The following is a 26,052-nucleotide window of genomic DNA, read 5'->3' as shown; positions in this document are numbered from 1 at the left end:
TTGAACCAGTAATGACATGAAGCTTCGAGACTCCCCACAAAACTAAAGAGGCCAGCGCTAACAAAGTAACATACACTCTGATAGTGAAACATCTATTACCGTAATACTTATTTGGTATGTAACGTTTTACTTTTATTTCCTGGCATGATAATGTGTACTTTCTATAATTCTACAGTAATTCTTTATTCAGGGTTTCTCAGTCTTTGATACGCTACCCGCTGTTGTTGGTATATATGATTTATGGTGATATTAAAAACTAATATGCTTTGGTGGAACACTATTGGAAAAGGTTGTGATCTCCTGGTTTATAGTATTATATAACACTTCGTATGGTTAAAACATATAATTATTTTGAACGGTGCTGAATACCCGCTGGATGATTGTGTGGGGAATATTTTTCAGTCTTCTTTGGTATGATCTGGATATTTATTTTTTAAATCTGTTTCAATATCCCTTGCTTTGTGAAAATAAAATTTAGTAAAATTTCAGGAATAATAAATTAGTATATAATAGAAATTAAGTTTGGAAAAGCATGGAACATTTAATTAGACTTGAAAAAGAAGCCATTAAAATTACAACTAAGTTTAAAAAACAATAAGTTTCCGATTTAAATCAACGTGGAAAAAAATAATAACGTTAGTGACGGTACTCAACATCTTGAAATGCATCTGTTTGTGCAATTCTTCATAGACCATATTTTGGTGCAGTCTAATCTCGGGGCCCGTGGAATATTTATCATTGACATTGAAGGAAATCCATATACTTAAGTACGGATTTTATGGAGTGAAATTGAAAATTATATGCAAAAATGCATAAATATTGTTCCATCAAAACTACGTTTATATGAGTAACTATAGACTATTGTTTGTAAAGGATATACGATGTTTTTTAAAAGCGTAGCAGAAACATATTATGTCAATAGGACATATGTTGTGTAACAAGTGTGATATAAACATGAACAGGTCCAGTCAATGGAATATCAAAGTTTGGATTAAAATAAATTTACTTAATAACAACATAGTAGATCCAGTTTTATTGTATAATACAACAGAACAAAGAATATGTCTACACAGACATACACTGACCATCCCAAATTTTACGATTACCCGAAGTCGTTGAACGACATGAAAGTCACGGAGCACATCAAAACTGCTCCCCAGACAATGACATTGATCTCATTTGATCCGTCAGTGTGATACTTATGCGTAGAATAGGGAAGGCTGACAATATATTAGAGTCTCATAGGGGCCAAATTGTGATGGCCAGAGAGCTGGGAACAAGCATCTCGAAACAGCGCGACCTTCGGATGTTCGCAAGGTATCGAGATTAGTGTCTTCCAAAGGTGGTAAAAGGATGGTGAAACCAGCTCCAAACGACAAGGCATGCGGCGACCGTGCCTCATTAAAGATGTCAGACGTCATAGAGTGTCGAGTTTGTTGCATAGGATAGGGCACAAATTGTTGCATGACTGACAACAGAGTTTAGCAGTGCAGAAGAGGCTAAGCGGTTAGCATATGTGCCTTTAGCGTGGGAGATCCGGGTTTGATTCCCGGCGGGAGCCAATGTGGTTCTGATTCCACGTTAATCAGTAGGTCCCATCTCACTGCTGAAAGGATGTTAACTCAAAATCAACTCAACTCAATTTAGCAGTGGAAAAAACACGAGTGAGTCTGACCACATAGTTTACTAACACTGTTTGATATGGGCCTCCATAGCCGACGTCCCATACATGTACCAATGTTGACCGTACGACATCGTCGACTACGACTGGAATGGGACCGTCATGGACCGCAAACCAGTGACACAACGTTGCATGGTTCCATTAAACATTATACTGCCTTCATCATATTGAGATATTGCCAGAATCCGTCGTCTTCCAGGAAAACAGCTGCTCGGGACGTGCACAGTAGGACGAAGATAGACTAGTGGTGGCTCCATTATGATTTGGGGACCTTCTCATGGTCATCCGTGGGTCTAGTGATGAGTGTGTGGGGCAGTATGACGGCTTCTGGCTATCGGCAGGTCATTTGCTGATCATGCACACCCATTCATATTGGCCATGTTTCCAGCTGGGAATGGCATCTTCCAGCAGGACAACGCTTCTTGTCACAAGCCTAACGTTGGAGTAACGGTAGAAGAGCACAGTGGTTAATTTGAATTCCTGCAATGTCCTCAAAGTGAGCCGATCTTAACCCAATTGGAGACCTTTGAGATGTCATTGGGCGTCCGAGATCAGAGCTTATCTCGAAATTTACAATTATTAAGTGACTTGTATGTGCAGATGTGATCTCCAGCCACGCACCAAGGCCTTATTACTTCCGTGCCAAATAAAATTGTTGCTGTTCTGCAAGCCAAAAGTGAACATACTAGATATTAGGTAGATGATCATAATGTGTTGCCTGGCCAATGTAAACCTATAGCCCAAATCCTATTTTCAGTGCATAGAAGCTAGATTTTTAATTATGCGTGATGAGGCTCAAGCTTACGAGAGAACACCTTAATGTCTAATTGCCTAAGTATAGTATTATGCCTATTTTGAGTAAAGTAAACCTATGTAAGATTGGGTATTTATTTACTTATTTGCCTGTTTTGCATACAAATGAGAGTATCCTCGAGTACGCATAGAGTTGTCAAAATTACAAAATAATTACATATATGCTATAAAAAAACTTACAGATAGAGTAATACATACATAATTATGACTTTTATAAGCTTACACACTCATAATATAATTAACAAAAAAAATCATTTATACATTGTCTTCAAAAAACTCATTTACCGAGTAGTAACATTTATCTACTAAGAACTCCTGAAGATCAGATTTAAACATAGAATATGGTTTGTTTTGTTTTAGAAAGTCAGGTAACTTATTGAAAATTTTTGTACAGTTAATATATACGCTTTTTTGAAAAAGCGAGAAATTTTAGGGGATAACATGCAAATTATTAACGAATCGAGTATTGTATTTATGGACGTTACTGTTTTCAATAAATAAGTGTTTGTTACTTACGGTAAACAAGATAATTTTATATAGATACACACAAGGTAAGGTAATATTTTTTGCCCTCGAAAGATGGGCTTGCAAGACTTTGATGACAATCCAAACACAACCCTTAGTGCTTTCTTTTGTAAGCGAAACGTGCTAATACATTCAGTAGAATAACCCCAAAAAATAATACCGTACGTAATTAAAGAATGGAATTTTGCATAGTACACCGAAACTAAAGTCTCTGTTGTGACATTACCTCTTAGTCTACGGAGGCCGAAATAAATACTACTTAATTTTTTTGTTGAGTTGAGAAATATGCTCATTCCAAGTTAGTTTCGAACTAATGGTGACACCAAGTAATTTAGTTGAAATAGAAAAGTCGACTTTTTTTGTTATTTACCATTACGTAAGGAATAAATTTATGTTGAAGAGGATAATAAAAAATTAGCAAGGAAGTTTATCATTGTTTAAAACTAATTTATTACTACTTAACCAGTTACTTAATTGAGAAAACGCAGTGGTTAGATTATATTCAATATCATGTCGTGAGTTACCTGTAATAATAACATTGGTGTCATCAGCAAATAAAACACATTTATTAGGCAACATTTCATGTGTCAAATCATTCATGTAGGTAGGGGGAAATCGGATCACCTCTACAGAAAACGTCAAATTGGAAGTTTAATATACTTTTATTTAATCTAAAAGTACATGTATAACAATAAGTGAACCTTCATCTAATAGACTATAATGAAAAGCTTTTTTTTTTTAATTTTATACTTCTTACCCCAAAAATTTCATTTTGCAACAGATGATAGATCGATCCGATTTACCCCAATGTTGTAGGGGTAAATGGAATCAGTGTTGGGGAAAATCGGATCACAATGATTATGATATGCAAATGCAGCAAATAAGATTTTTCTTACCAAAAGCATTACACAACGTTCGTGGAACCACGCTTTACAAGTCAGGCACTGTATCCAGTCTTCCACCTTGTGACTTTTTTCGTGATAGTAGGACATACGGCAAAATCTACAACTACATACTTCATTGGCTGCTTTTGTATTTGACGATGCGACGTTTTCCTCTTCAGTACTCTGTCTCTTTCCTTTCTTGTTGTCCTTAAGAGCATGAATATGTGAATCTAATGTCAGATACAGAGAAGATGTATTGTGTCTTCGTTTTTGCTTTTATTGATATGTTCTTAAACGGAGAAGGTATCTAATAGAATCTATGGCGCCCGTAAAAGGGGTGGCTGAATTGGCTTCAGAGAAGTAAGACTCTAATGATAACGAAGGTGAACTCGAAATTTCATTCACAAACCTGTGTTTTGGTATAGCTAATGGATTGAATGAATATATATATGATATGCAAATGCTATACCAAAACACAGGTTTGTGAATGAAATTTCGAGTTCACCTTCGTTATCATTAGAGTCTCACTTCTCTGAAGCCATATATATCAGTAATCTCAAATCCTTTTACATCACTACCAACAGTAGCTGCCAAATTTCACACCTGTTTGAAGATGCAGCTAAAACTTAACTTTGATATTGTCCTTCCAGAATTTTGGTGAAGCTAAGATGTTGCCTGCTGGTTGAGATATTCCTTTAATGGCTTAAAAACACAAACATCAAGCGGCTGCAGAACATGTGTTGTGTGAAGTGGCAACAACACTTCTATATTATATTTTTCACACACGTCTCCTATAAACAGGGATGTGTGCGAACAATGTCCATCCATAATTAAAATAACTTTACCAGGATATCAATGTTTGTGGAAATGTTCCGCCCATTTCATGAAAGCCTCCTCGTTCACCCATCCTGATTCAGTCGGATCCTGGTGGCATACCATCGCGATATTCAACTTTCAGTCTTTTGCCCTTGAAAATAACAAACAATGGAGTGTAAACTCCTGTTGCTGACATACAAGTGAGTACAGTCACTTTCTCTCCACGTTCCACATTTGTCAACGACACAATATCACGAGACTCTTTAGCAGTAAAAATGTTGGGTGGCTTATTGTTTAACGGGAGACCCATTTCGTTTTGATTGTAAATACACTCCGGTTTATTTTCTAATTTACACTCACGAATAACGTTTTTCAACTATGCCTAGAACTCAGACATTTTCTCGTGTAACTCTATTCAAACTTGCTCGGGAAAGTTCTTCAGCTTTCCTGATGGATAGCTCTGGATGTAGTTTCATAAATCGTTGAAACCAATCAACACCAGCCATCTCGGTTTCCTCCTTGAAATTATGCGAAACGCCTCAGTCAGTCACATATTTGTAGATATACTTACGTACTAAAGCTGCTTCAATGTCTGGAGGTAGCAATGGTTTACGACCAACATCACTCACAGGTGAATCGTGCGGAGCTGCAGTTCTTCTTTGAAGAGATGTAAATGGAACATCAAATACTTCTGCGGCCTTAGAATATTGTCTTTCTCGAAGAGCAGCAACAGCTTCTTCCATAGCAAAAACTGACCAGGAAGCATTAGGGCCATCGAGACATCTGAAATGACAAAGACAGACAAAGTTTCAGAAATGCATGTATGTATAAATATATCACATGTATTACAGCATAAAACTCTTGTTTAATATCCCACATTTATGCAAGCTAAGTGCTCAAGAAGACGGACGAAATTGCCCATGAATGTTGATAAAAGAGTTCGTGAAATGATAAGAGTGAGAGAAAACTGGAGAATTCCGAGAAAACCCACGAAGACGATCTCGTCCACCACGAACTTACTTGCCCTGGGATAGAACCAGGAACTCTTGGAACCAGAGGTGAATACTCTATCACTGAGCCACAGTGTCCCCTATGGTTATAGCATAATTATATGTTTTTTTTTAAATAAAACGATATATATATATAGAGAGAGATAGGTAGTTTCAACACTTCCCCAATCTTCCTACAAACATCTAATGCAAATTACAAATTCAGTGATCCGATTTACCCCAAACTGCACTTTTCTTCTTTTTCCTTTTTAACGTAGTACGTTAAATAATTTTGCACAATTTGTTGTACAGTCTAATGATGCATGCATCAGTCAATGAAAAAATAGCATTGGAAACCAAATTATAATTCTCACACAGTTAGAAAAAGCTTATTTTGCAACAATGAAAACTTACATTTGCAATTTTTTTCCACTCAAAAAAGACACGTCCCTGAACAATGCTGTCTGGAACTCTTCTGGACTGGTGCCAAATCAACAGGGTCTTCCGTTAGTACCTATTTCTTCTGAGAGATGGCAGTACAATGCCCCCACGTCGACACAAAGAATATTCTTTTAACGTCCAATTACAAGGATTGTTTTTTGTTTTTGACTAATCCGATTTCCCCCCACTTACCCTACCAATCAAATAATATTAAATGAACATGAATCGATATGTCAGAGTGTTATTGAAGCATGCGTACGCGAGCTCTTGACATTTGACTTATCAAACATATGTCTGTCCATCTGCTCCACAACTTCTGTATAAAATTAGTTTGTTTCCAATGGAGATTTCGTGTGCTTCCCTTTAGGTTTCGTTTCCTCCAGAAACACTCTCTTTCGCTTTGAAATCCTTCAAAAATAAAAGATAAAACACGCTCCTGTTATAAGTTCGATCATATACATAATGTCATACAGGAAAAAATCCATTGTAACTTTATTGAATTTTGACACAATGTCATATATATTTTCTTCATGGCCTCATGATTATCCCTAGTGCTTGGGATTGAAGTTGGTAAAGGAGATAAATTTATCACAACTTAGAAGTTTCCTTATACAGGTAAGAGAATAATTTTACACGATAATTTGTGTAAAAACATATTTGATTTCACGCAATAATGATTTATTTTCTGAGTTTGGCATCATCTAAACTGGGTGGGATTTAAATCAATCAATGAAGAATGGAGTAAATTTACATTTTAAAAAACGCTCCACAGTATATTTTGCAGAACAGTGTTTATTTTATTTGAAACTTTAAGACTTTTCCCTATTGTTTGGAGTTCAAATTAGTCAGAGGGTTCGAGGTGAATTTGTCTCATTTTTAAAAATAATTTCTAGAAATAATTTTCATGAAACGTAATGAGTGGTTTCCTTATGGTTTCTCAAATGGCTACATCTTGGAGCTCTTATCAGTAAAGGGGTACATAGAGCTCTTATCAGTAAAGGGGTACATTAAAGGGGTAATTTTACGATCATATTTCAGGATAACTTTCCTAAGTCACTTTTTATGAAACATAAGTTTCCTTAGAGGCTTAACAATTCCTATTAGGTATGGCGTAAATATGTCAAGAATGAGAGGTAAATTTACTTCTTATTTTCTATTGACGTCTGTGTGTCTGTATATATGTATGTACGCCCAGAGAATATTTCGTCAACGATAAATCACGTAAAAGATTACATATACACACGGGGCCCTGCACAACTTTCTATTTGGTTCAATATTCGTGAAGTGCCTGACATTTAACATACAATACCTTGCAAATGGTATAAGATACGGTAAATCTCACTACACCAATGAGTTTCCGAGAAAATTGTACATGAATTTGATGTATCATTTACACCTATTTCCATTTAAAAAAACGAAAGTTGAATCCGTATAGCGGATCCAAGACGGCGGCCGGGTGTGTAGCATGTGTCAGAGAAGTAGTACTTGATCCAACTTGTTTTGCATATGCCCACAGTCATATCCCATTACATCTAAAGAAACTAAAACAATTTTTTTGTCCGAGTTTGTAGTAGTTTATGATTGAATTTCGGATTATGAAGGCTGATAAATAGGCAACGCTATGGCATGGGCCGCTAAAATTAGTCCAATACAGATTGGGCAACAGAGAACTTAGCATTTGAATCAATTTTACACGAATCGCGCGGGGACATTTCACGAATGTAACTTGTTAGTACTGCCTTTTGTGTGTGTGGGGGGGGGGGAGGGTGCAACCAATGTTTCAACTTATTTGTCCTACTTGCTGATGCCAACAGCTCATCAGAATTGAAATTAATTAACATTGAGCCATTAGAACAATATTGTTCTCAAAATTTCTTGATTTCCAACAAGTTTAACACATATTTGATATATTTCACTTTACGATATACTTTGAGACGAAACAATTCTTCGAATTTTGGTATTTGATGTTTTCATTCTTCGTGTTGTATCGGCGATAGTAATAATAGTATTGCGACACAAATTTAAGCTTTTACGTGAGTATATTGAGTAGTGATATTGCTCATTTACTCTCTATTTTCAAAGATATCAGGGTTCAACACTCAAGGTAAAAATTTGAAATTCTGTAATGCGCCATTAAAGTGTTCCTGAACCTAGCGCATTACTGTATATTCGAAAAGGGCAATTCGGATTTTAGTCGGTATCCCGGGATGTTAAAATTGGATTATGATCAGCATCTCAAGCAAGGATGTTATAAATAGAGGATCTGCCCATATGTGTCGTCATCCTATTAAATCGATGAAGCCAGAAAACAACCGAGCATCGGCACGTCTGATCGGCTACTCTCGTTTCTACCATTCTGATTGGCTACTTTCGTTTCCGCCATGATTGTTGGCTCAAAACATTGCGATCCTATTGGGCGGAGTGGGCAGAGTAGAAGGGGGGGGGGAGAAACTGTGACGTATGGCTTCAATATTTTGTTGTAAGGGCAGATCCTCTATTTTATAAGATCCTTGATCTCAAGATATTAAAAGTGAAATCTACAAAAAATTAATGAATGTTTTCGAATCGATATATATAAATAAGTGTATTAGCCAAGGATCTTATAAAATAGAGGATATGCCCTTACAACAAAATCTTGAAGCCATACGTCACAATCTCACCACCCCTACTCTGCCCACTCCGCCCAATAGGATCGCAATGTTTTGAGCCAATGAGACGATGGCGGAAACGAGAGTAGCCAATCAGACGTGCCGATGCTCGGTCGTTTTTTGGCTTCATTGATTTAATAGGATGAAGATACATATGGGCCGATCCTCTATTTTATAAGATCCTTGGTATTAACTTAGAGATTTAAAAGTTGGTGCATATTATTGGAGAATATAGAATTAATCTTCGCAAACTGAGTTTGAAAAATAAAAATAAAAATATCACGTAAAACAGAAAGCAAATAATTATAAAATTTTATTGAGAAGGAAGGCATTAGCACAATGAAGTTCTGAAGTTTAGAATATTCGGAAGATATTCTTCTCTCTCCCCCTATCTTTGTTTGTCACCATGTTATCTTTCAAATGACTTATTTTGGGATATAAAATTTAACAAAATTTAATTCCAAATTTCATGTGCTGTTAAATTCTCGGACTATTTGAAATCTTAGCTTAGAAGTTCTCGAGGGGTGCTGATAAGTTCTTAGCTTTACTAAGAAAAATAAGACAAAATTAAATTTTTGATGCATTTATTCAACATACTCTCCCTTCAATTCGATGCATTTTTTGCTTCGGGCCTGCAATTTATTTAGGTCCTCTAAATAAAACTCTTTTGATTCGGTGTCAAACCATGAGTTTACTGCTGTAATTGCTTCAGAAATGGCGAATTTTTGCCCCTTCAAGTGTTTCTTTAAATTTGAGAATAGGTGGTACTCTAATGGGGCCAGGTCAGGTGAATATGGTGGGTGGTGCAAGTTTTCAAACCCTAAGCTAGCCAATTTTTTCATCGCAACTTTGCTCTTGTGAGGAGATGCGTTGTCTTGAAGGTAGACAACTTTTCGGGACAACTTTCCACGGCGTTTTTGTTTCAGCTTTGAGTGAAGCCTTTCCAGTAAGTAGTAAGCTCCGGTTATGGTGTTACCTTGTTCTAGATAATCAACAAAGATTACCCCATCCTTATCCCAAGAAACACTGGCAAGAACCTTTGAATTTGATTTTTGCACACGAAACTTTTTTGGCCTCGGTGAACCACTGTGACGCCACTATTTTGATTGTTCCTTTGTCTCTGGATCATATAAATAGATCCATGTTTCATCCTCCGTGACCAAACGTTCCACAAAATTAGTCCCTTCCTGCTCAAATCGGCTCAAAACCTCTTTGGAAGCAAGCACTCTTGCACGCTTTTGATCGGCTTGCAAACATTTCGGCACCCATTTGGCAGAAAGTTTGTTCATGTGCAAATGATCGCGAATAATGACACCAACGCGTTCACGGGATATACCTAGGTCCTCTGCTATACTTTTAGCAGAAATTCGTCTGTCTGTGAGAATCATTTCATGAACCTGTTCAATGATTTCTGGCACAATCACTATGGATGGTCTCCCAGGGCGGGGGTCATCTTCAGTGCCAAAATGGCCTGTCTTAAATTTCACAACCCAGTTCTTCACTGTGACATAACAAGGTGCAGGGACCCCCAATGTTTGTTGCATCTCACCATGGATCGTCTTTGCAGATTTCCCCTGGAGGAAGAGGAACTTCATCACCGCTCGACTCTCAACATCGTTGAACTTGTTGGGATGCCCTGCTATCTCAAGCACTCACCTAAAAAAAAAAAAAAAAAGTTTCCTTAGTACCAGTGTTTTAATATAGTCACAAACTTATAGACACATGTAGCTTTCAAATAAAAACAAACATTATAAATATCGGAAGGGGGAAGGGAGCAAAGCTAAGGACTTCCCAGCACGCCCTCGTTCTCTAATAAATTACGCAATAGTATTTATCTACTGCTATATAACTGTCTATTGAAGTACGAAGAAATAGAATTGGAACATTTTAGAACTTAATGATTACTGTACAATTTACGGACAATTTACTCAAAGCAGATACGCTTGCTTAAAGTGGTAGATGTGGAAGCTTAATAGGATATGCACGTCCGTATATTTTCTCTAAAATAATAATATACAATTTGATATTTATTATTGTATAGAAAGGAACTAAGAAAAACGAATCATTTGCTGAATGGGTTATGAACTAATTAATTAAAGAATAATTAGGTTATTAAGTAAATGAGAATATAAAGTTACAATTAAAGAGACATATATATAAGGATCATTCAAATAAAGAATAGTAAAGGATAATGATACTCGCGTACTTACTTTGCTTCCGAATATACCTACATCTAAAGCATTAATGGTTTTCCTATCAATCGAAGAAAATATAGACTTGAATATAATCTGTATCTAACTGATTCTGCGAAAATCCGGTTCCATAATGTTAAGAAAGAGCATGCGTGATAATAAATACAGCCAGTTATATAAGAAATTTTGTGGAATAACGATAAAAGGATAATAGAAGAATCCAATTAAATTCTTAAATATGGTGATAAAATTTGTATTAGTTGTCTCATTCGTGATAAATGGATCTTGAAATGAAATTATGTTACTTAAGTTTTATTTACAGCCTATTATAATTTCAGGTTGTATGTTAATGTAAGATAATATGTCGTGGACTTATTTCTTTTCTACTTTGATGCTACACTGTTAATAATTTTGCAAAGGTTAACTCTCATGTGCCCTAGAATCTGTCCCTCTTCTAAATTTTATTTCCCAAGCCATTTTGAGCGAGGGTGGCGACTTTGTTGTACCGGGCCAAAACTTGGCTCAGTTCTCGCGAAGAAAATCCCGAGAGTTTCGTCGCAGGACTGCGCTAATCAAAAGGAAGATGTTTCAACTGAAGAGAACCTTAACTGCTTTGGTGGCGTGGTATTGCAAGGAAGTTGGAACCCAAAATAGCACATATAGACGTCTACTAGCAGAAGAATACGACAACGCCTACCAGTTAAGAAGAGGTTCGTATCCAACTAAAACCAATATATATTATCTTCTCTTAAAAAAAATAACACCGTGTATGTATACGTGGAAAATTGTATTCGAGCTAAATTCATCAAACAACTTTCACTGACAATCATTATAATACTTTTGTACAGTACATGCAATACAGCGTAAACTTGGCAACTTCCAGCCAGGGATTGAAAGTTGGTGCTATACAATTCTGAAATTCAGATTTTTTCCCTCGAATTAAGGGTAATTGAATATAACAAACGTTATACCTTTCAAAAGGCTATTGCCTTTCCTACTTACCTGCTTTTAAATGATGCCAATATCTTCGTTATTACCGGAGATACGAAATTTTAACAAAATGTATATGCTTTAACTTGGCCTTTATTTCGATCTATCGATATCTATAAAACGAAACCGAATCGACACATGGTTCACAGCAAGTCTTCTACTTATAATGACTCATATTATAATTTCCCCAAATAGTATCACTTCCTCTTGGGAAACTTAGCCGAGCGACTTCTAACCTATGGGTTACGGTTCATTGGTGGATCCTGAGGGAATGTATGATGGGTATCGAAATTCTTGTGTTACATTGAACTGTTATAGCGTCAATATTTTGTAGAGTGTAAATAAGAGATATTGTTCTGAAACTTTTGATGAAGTATTAAGTAGCTCATGTCATTCTTCACAATATGATTGGGTGAAGTAAGATATTTTGGTTTCAAATAAAAACCAAGTACGGGAAGAAGCTCCATTCATTTTTTTTAGAATTATGACTTAATTATGAAATTAATTTCCATTCAGCAGAACCTCCCCGGTTTGTGAGAAAAAGAATGAAATAGTTCCGTGAATTTTAATATTGATCGTAGCGAATCCCAGACTGGAAAAGATGGAGAAACACTAACTTCCTCAACCCACGCATATAAATTTAAGAACTCAACTATCGATCTGTGAGAGAAGTATGAAACCTTTTTTCTAGGTGGATTTTGGAAGTATCCAATGTGTTTAACAAACACAATTTTCAATACTGTTTTTCCCGAATTTAATAAAGAAAATCAAATAGTTGTCAAAATAAATAAATGTTTGTTCATAGTTTAATCTTCATCTCGTTATAATTTTTGCATCTTTATTATTTATACTGTTCACATTGCTCAATTACAAATTATCTAAGTATGCGTGTTAAATTTAAAGAAATGCATCCGTTTCAGAGAAAGGGTAGGGCCTATAACTGTTAATGACCAGAGCTGGATACTATTCAATAGACAAATGAATCAAATGAGATAAAAAAAATATATGAAAGTATTAGACAACTGCATTACCCTTAGGAAAAATATCGTGTTTTTACCTTACTAAGGAAATCTAATTCCTAACTCATTGACATAATGAAGGATAAGCTTCCACTATCCACCTACTAGCGATGGCAACAAATACTGTAGCTAGACAACGTCAATGAACTAGTAATAATTTCCGTACCTGTAAAAAAAAGTGACGGAAATTAATGGTGCCGATGTATGTAAAACTTTGGGGAATCTTGTTCAAATACGTGTATTTCGTTGTTAGATTTCCAAACAAAGATGCAAGTAAAGAAATTCAGATCTCGGGAGTTAAGAGATATCTTAGGGTCTTGCAGGACCAGATCGACACCCGCGACGAAAATCTGGGCATATCCTCCCAATCAAGGAAAATTTCTGGCTACGCGACTGAAAGTAAGTACAATCTTAACTGTTTGCTTGGCACAGAATTTAACTCGATGACGAAGTTTTGTTTTTGTGGAATTGAATCTTGGTGTTCTCTAATTGTAAGATCTACACAATGTTAATAATCCTTACAGATAATCCGTAAGTTACTATATACAGGGTGCGGCACGTAAAACCGGCCCGTCGTAATATTCTGGTATATTGTGCTTTTGGCAACACTTAAATAATCTACCTTCCTACCAAGAGATGGCGTGTCGAGGTCGGGTCGACTTACGTGACCTGCAGCAGTCACGTGCAGCCGCAGCCAGTGAAACTTGTCGAAACCAGTTGAGAAAAAGGCCTCGTTGTGTTAAGCCGGGTGAGTGTCAGTGTGTGATAATGCCGTATTCGATACCCGAGCGTGTTGCCATTGTTGAAGGGTTCATTCTCACTGGATCTTTTGTGAAAACAAAGAATTTGTTTCGGGAGAAATTTCCAGGACGTTCTGTGCCAGCAAAAAGCACCACTCAGGAATTGATTGAAAAATAGCGGCGTACAGGATCGGTTCAAAATGCTCCCAGGAACAGACGACCATCTGTCTGCACACCTGAATTAAAGATGCAGGTGGAGGAGATAATGACAAGAAGTCCTCGAAAGTCAACCAGGAGATTGAGTCAACAGGTTCATGCGAGTGAGAGAAGTTGCAGACGTGTTTTAAGGGGACTGAAGTTAAAATCGTACCGGATAAGTGTTGTGCAAGAACTGAAGGAGCCTGACCTGCAGAAGAGAGTGCATTTCTGTTCATGGCTGTTGAGCAATGTTGCCAGTGGTTTCTTGGATCCACTAATGCTCATCATGAGTGACGAGGCGTGGTTTCACCTGTCTGGGTACGTAAATTCCCAAAACAACCGGTATTGGTCGACAGAAAATCCACACGCAATCCACCAGGTACCCTTACATGATGAGAAGATTGGTGTTTGGTGTGCCATTTCCGCCACACGCGTTATTGGGCCCATATTCTTTAAGACGACAGTGAACAGTGACGTGTATATGGGAATCCTGGAGGAGTTTTATACACACTTGACCGAAGAGGAGCGTCAGTTATGTTACTTTCAGCAGGACGGTGCAACATGCCACACATCAGCTGCATTATTGTCCCTTGTGCATGAGATGTTTACACCAGAGAGGACAATCAGCAAAGGCTTGTGGCCTCCTCGGTCACCAGACTTGTCCACGTGTGACTTTTACTTATGGGGACTGTTAAAGGGAAAAGTATACGAAACAAATCCACACACAATTGAAGAACTCAAGACCAGGATCCAGGATGTCACCAATAGCATTACAACACAAGAACTGACAAGGGTATATATGAATCTCCTCAATCGTGCTCACATGTGTGTTGAAGAGGGCGGAGGACACTTTCAGCACCTGCTGTGAAGGCTGCTGTGAAGGTGAGTAGTCATATTCAATACATTACATCTCATTTTATGTGTTCACTTTACGGGCCGGTTTTACGTGCCGCACCCTGCATATATATATATATATATATATATATATATATATATATATATATATATATATATATATATATATGTATGTATATATATAGATAGATAGATACATACATACATACATACATACATACATAGATATTGATATAGATATAGATATAGATATAGATATATAGATATATAGATATGTATGATCTGTGGGGAGCGCGGTGGCTCAGTGGTAGAGCGTTCACACCTGGTGCTTGGGGTCCCGAGTTCGATCACAGCCCCCGCCAAGTGAACTTTATGGTGGACAAACACCGTACTCGTGGGTTTTCTCGGGGTTCTCCCGTTTCCTCCCACTTTCTTCATTCCACCATTTCACTCATCCCTCATCATCACCGTCTCCTTTAGCCTAATCGGCATAACCGTGGGACGTAAAACTTAAAGATTTCATTTCATTTTTGTATCATCTGTGGAATTCTTTCTCTTCACCATAAGACATTTTAGGGAAAATAAATGAATAGCGACCCTTTATTAGTAACTCGTCAAATATCATATACATCACATTATGATGAGTGAAAACATTGAAAACAAAAATCGATTCTTTCGATTAATTCATATATTCATAGAAACAACTGTCAATAGTGGTACGGGAAGCCTTTAGACCTATTGAAATGCAAAGTAAATATTTTTTGTTTGCCTTATAAGAAGGATTGCCTTTTATTTATTTGTTAGTTTTCTTTAAAACTTTCTAACCGTGAAATCAGTCTCATTTAGGAACCATAGTTTTGTAGTAATATTTTTTTTAGCATTTGTTTTGAAAACGATTCAGTATTTCAGACATTTCTTCAACATTACAACTATTTAAAACGATCTGATTGCAAAACACGTTAAATTGTAGAGTTTATAAAGTTTGCTTCTTCAATGAGGTAAGTTGAGAAATTCGGTTTGTTAATTGGTAATGTGTTCAATTTTATTAAGACCAACTCGGAACGCTTCCCAGTCAGACAACAATAACGAATGTTATGGTATATATAAAGAATAAGTATGCAAATGAGTTAATAAACAAAAATATTTTTTTTTATTTTTTAACAAATTTTCTTTGAAATATATTACCAAATAGGAATGTTTTCGGGAGCATCCTAAGCTTCTTTCTTCTAAAAATTTAGGGGAAACATCATTGGTTAGGTTATTTAAATTAAACAATTAGTTTCCTCTCTTATTAGGTTTTATTCATAAACTTACGCCTCTTTATGCTGACAAAAACATTTTTGATCAAATATGCCTGTTTATTGAGGGTGCATATCACGGAATCAGTTCAGGAGACTGAGGTAGTCAGTAATTTATTTTATTTGCACACCTGGCTCGATCGTTGGTGATATTTGGTTTAATCTCATTCTATTCATGTCCATGATACACGTTCGGGAGTTTATCCTGCCTTTGTCAAATTGATACAAAGGGCAATCTGGGATAAAGGCTTCCGGAGCGTGTTGTTGTTCACATCTCCTTCTACTGTACTGAAGTATCTATGTATGGTATCTTAATTAATGCCCACAAGCTACTTCAACCTGCCACGAGTAGGATCATCTCTTTAGTGGATTCCTATTGAAGTACCTTTAATCCGAGAGATGCTTAATGAATGGTAGTGTGGGCCGATTTTTTTTTCTTTTGAATTTCGATTGGCCGGGTTGAGGAAAAGTTGCCTCGTGCTAGTGGTAATCTAGACAGAAAATTTTGATTTTTTTTTTTTTTGGGTCAACCCTTTCCTTTTCTTCATGAGACCAATATTTTTATATCTGCGGCTTTGCAACCCGTATGACACTATTAAGAAAATTGTGTTGCACAGTTATAACCTTTGGTTCTTTTTCACACTGAAGCATTCTGAGACTGAAAATGAAAAGTAAAAGAAAAGTGAGATATGATATTGTTCCTATGTGGTTAAAATTTATAATCAATTAGACGATAAATTGTGTTTTTTAAGTTTCAATTTATGTTCTTGATTTATAGCATGGAAAATATGTTGTCAATCTTACATTGCAGCTTTTTTTCACGTATATCGTGAATAATTTCTTTTAGAACAGTATATATTATAAAGAAAATTCTAATCAAGTTATCTGAAATCAAGTAATTTTGAAATCGGCTGTGCAATAATAGAAAATATATATTTACCTACAACATTGTACACAGCAATTATAATACGTAAAGCATTGCTTCATAAGAAGTCAGAAACATTGTAATTTTATACACAGTTTAGCGGCCCGTATTTTTCGGCGCCGACCCAAGCTGAAAATGGTTTTAAAAAATTGAGTAACGAACAGCAATACCTTTTGGACATTTGCGAAAGCGTTTCAGAAAGTTTGTGTCCGCCAGACAGCTTCTGAAGAAAATGACTGGACCAATTGTAATGTCCCGATGTTTAAACGACAGCTCCTCGCATTTTATGATTATATATTTGCACCGAAAATCCCGAAGAAGCACTTCATTGGCTTGCACGGTATCTCAGCAAAGTATATTCACGAGTTTGGTTTGAAATAAAGCGAAATTCTTCTCTCACCAACGGGACGCGACACTTGTAGGAGTTGTGGCTACTTCAGTCACAATCTTTCTTCCAGAGAAATTAAGAAGAATCGTGTGTACTGTGATTAGTTCCAATGGTTACTTTGTCCGTCCGAAAAACTTGTAGTTGGCAATTATCACCGACAAGAACCGCGACATCCGAGTTTTGCGATGAAGAAAAATAAAAAAAAGTGTCGACAGAGAAAAAGATCAAGTCCACGTCAATTTGTTTTTCCGAAAGTAAACTTAGACGCAAGTAAATATCATCAAATGATCGATTGGTTCTCAACGGACGTCACCGAACCACCATTAACAAGAGAATTTTCTTCGAATCAGATAGAAGAAATTATTAGAACGATGGCTACAGTTTCTGAGGAAATTCGATGTTTTCTGCGCCATACGCAAGCAGTGGAGAGGCTTTATCAGAGCAAAATTACAGTCTCGAAAAAAGATTCAAAAGTTTGACTCCCATCAAGACTATCAAATGTAAACGAGCCAAAAAAATGGAAGCAAGTGGGTGGGCGGGTGGAACTCGATTTGCAGCCACCTCCTCATGGTGGGTTCTGGGGGAGTTTCGGAGTGTATGTGTCAAAACGAGCTAAGAGCTGCAGGGGAAAGTTTATCAACAATTTTTCGTCACCTACTGTATATTCATAACGTGTTTTGAAAATACAATTTCTTCGTCTAATTGATTATAATTTTTAACCACATAGGAACAATATCGCATCTCATTTCTCTCTTGCGTTTTATTTTCAGAGTCAGAATGCTTCAGTGTGAAAAAGAACCAAAGGTTATAGCTGTGCAGCGCAATTTTCTTCGTAGTGTCGTGCGGATTGCACAGCCGCAGGTATATTCAAGTCCCGTGAGGCAAAGGAAAGGGTTGACCAAAAAATCCAAAGTATCTGTTTATACTGCTATTAACATGAGGCAACATTTCCGCAACCTGGTCAATCGAAATTAAAAAAAAAAAAGTCTGCCCACCCTAATGAATGAGCTTGCATTTATAATAAGGGTTGAGAATATCCAAGTATTTTCACCTAAATGTTTATGTAATCAGTAACCCTTCAATGTTTTGAGGGTTGCATATTAGCATTACGCCTAACGTATACTATTGTTTAAAAAAGCTGGCCAACCACCTCCTTTCAAAAAATTCCTGCACTCTTACCTAGAATTCGAACTAAATCAAACAACTGTTGATTTTCTTTGTCCAATTGAGATCTTCATGTAGAGCCAAAGTATTAGGATTTCCTACGTACGGTTTCTGGAATATCTTCCTAAAACAAGGTGGGTGACCAAGATTTTTTAAAAAAAAAATAAGACTATATTTATGAATGAGTGCTATATGGATGGCCACCGTTACCCTATTGACTCCATTGCCGAACTTAGTCGAGATAATCACTCTAGCTATCAACAGCAAAAACAGTTCAAAAATTCGCTTTCTTTCAAGAGTTAACGTATGGATTAACAGACGTACGGACGTACTAATATTATAGTTTTAAAAAGCTCATAAGCTAATCCTAATAATTAAATAACTCTTGCAATATTTCATGTTCCTTTTTTCACCTAGAAGGAAACAAAGAGACGGTTAAGAAATTCGAAGTGGAAGTGGGGAAATATTATAATAATAAGGTAATTATAATAATAAGATAGTCATATCTTGGAATATCTTAAGGTTAAATCTCATTGTATCACCTAGGGTCGCGGTGGCTCAGTGGTAGAACGTTCACCCCTAGTGTGTGGGGTCTCTGGTTCGATCCCAGCTAACGCCAAGTGGACTTTGTGGTGGACAAACACCGTGTGCATGGGTTTCTCGGGGTTCTCCCGTTTCCTCCCATTCCACAATGGCATCCATTTCTCATCATCATCGTCTGCTCAAGACTAGCCAGCATAACCGTAGGACGTAAAACTGAAAGATTTTCGTTGTATCAGCGTCTCCCTTCTAGCCTCAATGCATAATCGTGGGATACAAACCTTTTTTTAAAAAAATGAAATTTGCTGTTTTGAAGTTTCATGTACAGTAATTAAATACAAGTTTCAGCGTTTTTTGATACTTGACCGAGAAGCGAAGAAAAAGTTTGAGATCGTGGTGTTTCACTAAAATGCCCATATAAAATGTTCCATTATGACGAATTTTGATATGAAATTAGCAGAAGGAGTAATGCAAAATACTACCCGTAGAAACATGTGAGAGCATTTGCTAGTTGTAAATTGTTAAATGCTTAGATTTCCATAACGTAAGTGTTATTTTTGGGGGGTAATTACCTTAGTTAATGAGTATATGAAAGTTATAACCATTAGTAATGTAAATCGTCAATCACCATCTCAAGAAAGAAATTGTTTCATATGACAGAGAATGATTTCGCGTGACGATAAAGCACATGTACACAACGTGGACCTAGGTTAAATAGTATCAAATCAATATTAACTGAGCTAACACTCCCATTGTATTAATAAAGACGCTTATTAAATACTTGTTGTATTTGCTCAGTGGTCAAATGACGTAAGGAAATTTGTCACTGTCAATGCCGTACTCAAGGAGGAATTCCTGAAAGTTCGTAAAACTTATCTGTTCACTAAATTTTTTTTCAGGAAAGTAGCAAGGATCTGTCACATAAGCATTGAAATAAATATACATTCAAAAACTACCTTAGGTTAGTTACATTTTGAGTTTTGAATGTCTTCTCATCGCAGGTACATAAGTAATATCGAGATGAAAGACACACGCGTATCTACGTACTTTGAACAGAAAGATCTTAATCAATTTCCAATTTTATTTGAGCTGTTGGGCAAACAAAAATATCTATACTATTATTCATATGTAAACTGACATTTTATCAATGTTTGTCAGGTAGTACACGTATTGACTAACATAGTTTAATGATCAACATTAGAGGTACTTGGCTTACGATTAAGGTTTCGAGATCCTAGCTCTAGACGTTGTATGTTTTGTTTACTTTTAATATAGTAATCTCTTAATACTACATCAGAGTTATCCCTACTGGGTAACTCTTTACTTTGGGCAAGGCAGTGATATACTGCCACTACTAATATTATTCACAGATTGTCACTGATTCTTTGCTGTTCCTTATTCACATAGATATTTTCTCACTAATGTTGTTGATGTTCCTGATACACATAGTATTGCTGAGCGAGCGTTAGCGAGTGAAGGCGAGTTAGAGCCCCGTTAGCGAGTTAGAGCCCAGGGCACATTGTTTTTTCTGTCTTTCGTTCTTGGAAACTAACTGTGACTGCGGGAACCGGTTAAGATGAATCGGTTATTGTCACTGCCTTGCCTAAAGTAAATACTTGCCATTAAATATCCTTGGGCTAAGTGCAAGATAATTCTTTTGTCTTGTTTCTAGAGGTAAAGAGTGTACGATATAGAAAAGGTATTGAATACGAGCTTGTATGCCTTGTACTAACACAAAATATTCTAAAATTAAGAATCTAATTGCGATCTTGAAAAGTTTTTAGAACAAAATGCTTGGATCTTATATCTTATTCGAGACGTCCATCTGAGCTGTGGATTGTATGGTTGACTTACAACATTGTAACTTTAACCCGTTCATATAAAATAGAAATAGAGTAAATGTCTTAGAACTCGATTGGAGGCCAGGAAAAATGAAATGGTTTAAACTATTGTAAATATTTATATATATTGTTGCTAACTTTATATTACATGCTCCAGTTGGTATCCTTACGCAAACACCAATAGAATTGGTTTAGATGGTTTTGTTGTATTTTTACAGATAAGACAACTTCGATGAAATTATGCGAAAAATCAACCCACCAACTAATGTTAAGTATTCAATACAAGCTAGTTTTGCATTTAATCTGCATCAGAGAAAGTAGAACCAGGCGGGATGCACGAGGGTGCGTCATAGGGAGCAGGCGCGTTAATGAAGGTGGTATACGCATTAAATAACATTTCTTTGTTTCAACTTTGGCTAGTACAACTGTTTGTTCTCATGGCTCAAAGTAAATTGTTCGTGTCTGCGTGAGGATAGGCTATCAACTGGAACACTCTTGTTAAAGTTATTATTATTGTTGTTATTTGTGACTCCAATTATACGCAATATCGGATATATAGCAGTTATATAAATATATAACTGATATAGTAAAACTAGATAAAGTCTTCATTCGTAGTAACATTTTCAACTGCTTTCATTTGTGCTGATAATGCCAGTACATTTACAAATAAGCCGAACTCTTGTAGAAACCTTAATTACAATAAATTATTCTACATACAATATTTTACAAAACATCCCATTTAAAGCAATGACCTTGAAATAGTGACATTTTTCTGACAGTCTTCATATTATATGTGTAAACAATCCTGCAGAGCATTTTTGGTTTCCTTCTTCCAAGTTTGCATCGCATATATCTTCACAACTTTAGCGGAAGCAAACCTAAGATTTTAAGAAGCTGTTTTAGATCTCCAAAATCAAGTAGTAACTAGCTGGAACAAAATGTTAACTTACTGATCTTGAAGTGCCTTCTTAGCACCGTGACAGAATACTTCAACAGCACTGGAAGTTCCTCACCTAAACAGCTCCACTACTAACTGTTATACAAGTCTCAGTACAACTAATCTCAATGTGAATCCCTGAAACTGTCATAAATGCAAAATGCATACAACGTCGTGCCAGTCTAAGTACGGTTCAATTTTTACTGTACTGGTGCGCAAATGTACGCAAAGTAAAGCTAAGAAAAACCATAGAAGGAGTTTATAAAATGAAATTAGGGACTTACGGGAACATGTTAGAAGAACTCGGACAAAATTTCCTCGAGAACCAGAAACTAAATAAGAGATGTCCACAGAAAGAAAAGTTTCTGGTGACCTACCTTAAATGCTGAATCTGCTTAAGCTGATTACAATTGAGAGAAAACGTTTCAAAGCGAATCAAGTGACAAATAATATTCATTACTACATTTTTTTAAATTATAATAATGTTCTATCAAACTTATATGAACTTGAGCATAAAACAGATACATTATAAACTTCCAAGAAATTATATGTGTGCTGATAAATACTTTCATTTGTCATTACAGGAGAATCGAAAAATGTCTCTTCTGGAAACATGTGGAATGTATTTGTGCATAGGACCAGTTTGTCAACTGTCTAGACTCTACATGAAAGATGTTACTTACCTCATTACATCAGCTTTACCAACACTGTCATGCGTTACAGCTATTGGATCTGAAAAAACATTATTAGATGATTTTGTTCAAGTGATTTTGTCTTCAACATTATCAATTACAATCATCAACGTCTATGTAAAAGAGTTAGATCAGATGGAGGAATTGCTACATTCAATGTCTGGATCGACACGTAGGTGCTCAAATTATGTGTTCTTCTTTGAAAGTGTTGCAGTGACAGAGAAAATTCTGGAAAATGAATCTAATTATTCTACCACCGATTGGATCCAAGAAAATGGGCATTACTTCTTAATTCTTGCAGATGATTCTGAGCTAACTGAAGAGGTGTTTAGTTCAAATATATTAAATAAAATGTCAAAAGTGATTGTAATTCAAATCATGCAAGGAATAGACCAATCTAATCCCATACTTTACATCCATTCTTCTTCACGAGCTAAATCTTGGAATATATCACTGACTGAGCACATTAATGAAACTAATGATCTATTGGACTATACATCTAATCTTTTATATGTTGCATCTAAGGAATTAAGGATCAGTCTTTTCCATTATCCACCATTCACAGTAGTTGAGGTTAATTCACAAGGTGAAATAACATATGGAGGATTTGAGTTTCGTATCTTGAAAGAAATTGCTACAATTTTAAACATGAGCTTATCCGTTGTTAGTATTCAGAACAAAGAACGGTGGGGTCATGTAATACCACCGCATGGGGTATTAGGGGACGTTGCAGAAAATCGAGCGGATGTAGGCATCTCTAGTATTTTCGTCAACCATGACGTTGTTTCAAAGGTGACTTACAGCGTGCCTTACTTGCGGATTGGATTGTCTTTTCTTGTTCCCAAACCACAGCCATTGTCAAAAATAACAGCCTTAGCATTGCCGTTTCAATCTAACGTATGGATCGTTACAGCACTTCTAAATTACTTTTGTGCATTCTTTCTGTTCGCTATATCGCGCCTCTACAAATTTTTGTTCCTTGATAGTAAAGAAACCGACTATAGTAAAAGTTATAGACTCAGCGTTTTACACATGGGGAACCTTTTCACTTTACACGGAGTGCCTGATCCTCTCTATCTTCCACCTCGAGTTCATTTCTTGTGCACAGCAATATTTTATTACCTAGTAACAGTGTTCTATTGCAGTAGTTTGGTATCATATCAAACTATTCCTACATATACACCACCTCTTAGAACATTGAAAGAGCTTGCTGACAGTGATTTGCAGTGGGGTTCCTCCAATGACTTTATAATATATGTCCTTAAGGAATCTCAAGACATTTACCCAGAATCTTCACATCTTATGGAAAACTTTCGTCCATTTGGATCCGAAGAAGAAGTAAATAACTGGCTTCGTTCTGGTAAATATAGCGTTATAGTTGAAACTTTAGGAAAAGAATATGCTGCCGATTCTGAATATATCACAAGTGAAACTTGGAATAATCTTCTGTTATTGGAGCAACAAGTTGTTATTCTTAATGCTGGCATGATTCTCCAGAAAAGATCTCCATTTAAACATAAGTTTGACTTCATTTTAGATCAAATAATGGAAAGTGGGCTTATCGAGAAATGGAGTCAGGATGCCGTAAAAAATATTAAAGAAAGGAAAATGGAATCAATATTGGAGTTCAATCCTGAACTTAGCAATACACCTGTGACTCTATCCTTAGATCACACTCAATCAAGTTTCTTTTTGCTTGCTGCAGGAAGTTTCATATCAACAATATCACTCTTGTTAGAAACAATAATATTTAATTTGCGTACAATATGTAGAAAGATTAAATTATGAAACTAGTAGTAACGATAAAACCCTGGACACCTGTATTTTGAAACGTTGCATTTTATCCCATAAACAGTGTAATGTTCATTTCTGCTGCTCCATATTTTCTTGTATCAAAAAGTTAAATAGAATTCGGAAGTGTGGTAACTTCTTTATATTCACATCTTTTTAATATAATTTGTTTTCTCAGACCCACATCTCGGGGTCTGCAGGTCATTTATCGTCGCCACTGGAAGAAACCCAAATATAAATTTTACTTATGTATGAATTTTAGTATAGATTTCGAAACAGTAAAGTTCGAAAATGTGTGCAAAACACATAAATTCTTGCATAAAAATTCCTAAATTAGTTATTATAGACTATTGTGCCGGTGTTGTGTTATCAGACTGTAGCTTAGAATAATCTCTAAAATATTCATTAAATGAATGTAACAATTAGGGATGAAACTGATGCACAACACGGTACTTAACTGTAAAAGTTATGATTGAATTTAAATAAAATTAAAATGTTTTAACTCTAAGCATGACTAGTTGGGAAAAAGGTGTGAGAGAGAGAGAGAGAGATAGGTTATGACTAAAAGATAAAGGATGAGCACTAGCCTGACAGATCCGATGAAACTGATGTCGTCCTGGTCATCTGGATGATGAATGGTTTTCCCTGGAGGAGTCTGGATATACTGGAGTCAGCCAACAACTGGATCTTAATCCTCCTGGACTGCCAGGGGCGTCGAGTTCTCTCGTCTTCATGCGTCTCCAATTATGTTCCCCTACACCTTCATTCCACTAATCAGATATTGGACTCTATTGAATCTGTGGCGATGAACCAACAGAATGGTACTCCCAAGACATGGAGTTGGTTTTTCTCCAATGGAGTAACGTGCCTCTCATGACGACCCTGCACCTTCCTAAACCTTGTGGCGAATACTCCCTGTCGATGTGTCCTCCGTGGTTTTGCTTAATCGAAAAACGATTAGTCTGACGTCCAGTGAAGTAGGAAGTATCAGGCTAGACGGAAAGGAATGCGGAAAAGTAAAAAGGAAACTAGTCGCGTTTATTGACAATTTCAAGAGTGACAATTAACAAATACACGCTTATACACGCTGTCTGGCAGTGTACAGTCATGAATAAAAGTTTTGTTTCGTTGGATTTTAAATGTTCATTATTCTGTCATGGATGAATGTAATTTAATAAAGTAATTGGATTTAGCGAATTAAGTTAAGAGTTTACACAGTTATCTCCTGGTCACTTCACGGCTACTTCACAGTTATTTTACACTATTTCATAATAAACACATATGTCTTATAGAAAACATAATACAAACATATTTTCTCAACGGAACATGCTTTACTAACTACGATTTACCGTGAAAGTACGCAGAATACAGTATAGTCATCCAATATTAAGCTTCAGATTATAAGAAATGTTAAAATAATGACAAGTCGAATTATCTTGTAGAGTACGAGGGTAAGTCAATTAGTACATGAGGTCTGGAGGTTAGTTATACAGTTTTCTGCGCTCGCAAGCCCATATATGGCAGCAATGTCTTCGCTTTTGATAGGTTTCATTGTTCTCACTTCAGTTCAATTTACACTCTTGCGAAGTAAACATGATTGCGCCACAACGGTTTCGATCACTGAACAGAGTTCCGTAGTTTCATCTTCATTAATGATTCGTTCCAAAAAATGTTCAGTTTTGTTA

At 36.2% G+C, this 26,052-nt stretch overlaps 2 protein-coding genes across 2 annotated transcripts; one reads left to right on the top strand and one right to left on the bottom strand.

Annotated features, from left to right (window-relative positions):
- Nucleotides 1–9,894: 9,894 nt before the first annotated feature.
- LOC145672495 (protein GVQW3-like) lies at nt 9,895–10,392 on the bottom strand. Its single transcript, XM_081741658.1, has one exon. The coding sequence runs from the start codon at nt 10,390–10,392 to the stop codon at nt 9,895–9,897; it is 498 nt and encodes a 165-aa protein (XP_081597784.1).
- Nucleotides 10,393–22,480: 12,088 nt separating this feature from the next.
- On the top strand, nt 22,481–24,364 carry LOC145672494 (ionotropic receptor 21a-like). The gene has a single exon (XM_081741657.1). The coding sequence runs from the start codon at nt 22,481–22,483 to the stop codon at nt 24,362–24,364; it is 1,884 nt and encodes a 627-aa protein (XP_081597783.1).
- The last annotated feature ends 1,688 nt before the right edge of the window (nt 24,365–26,052 follow it).

Source organism: Thermobia domestica, chromosome 16 (genome assembly GCF_964235325.1).
Source record: "Thermobia domestica chromosome 16, izTheDome1.hap1.1, whole genome shotgun sequence".
Classification (NCBI taxonomy): Eukaryota; Metazoa; Arthropoda; class Insecta; order Zygentoma; family Lepismatidae; genus Thermobia; species Thermobia domestica.
Note: the sequence above shows the minus strand (reverse complement) of the source record. Positions and strands in the feature narration are given on the sequence as shown.

Coding starts and splice junctions, on each gene's coding strand:
- LOC145672494 (XM_081741657.1), top strand. CDS start 22,481: ATGTCTCTTCTGGAAACATGTGGAATGTATTTGTGCATAGGACCAGTT.
- LOC145672495 (XM_081741658.1), bottom strand. CDS start 10,392: ATGAAGTTCCTCTTCCTCCAGGGGAAATCTGCAAAGACGATCCATGGT.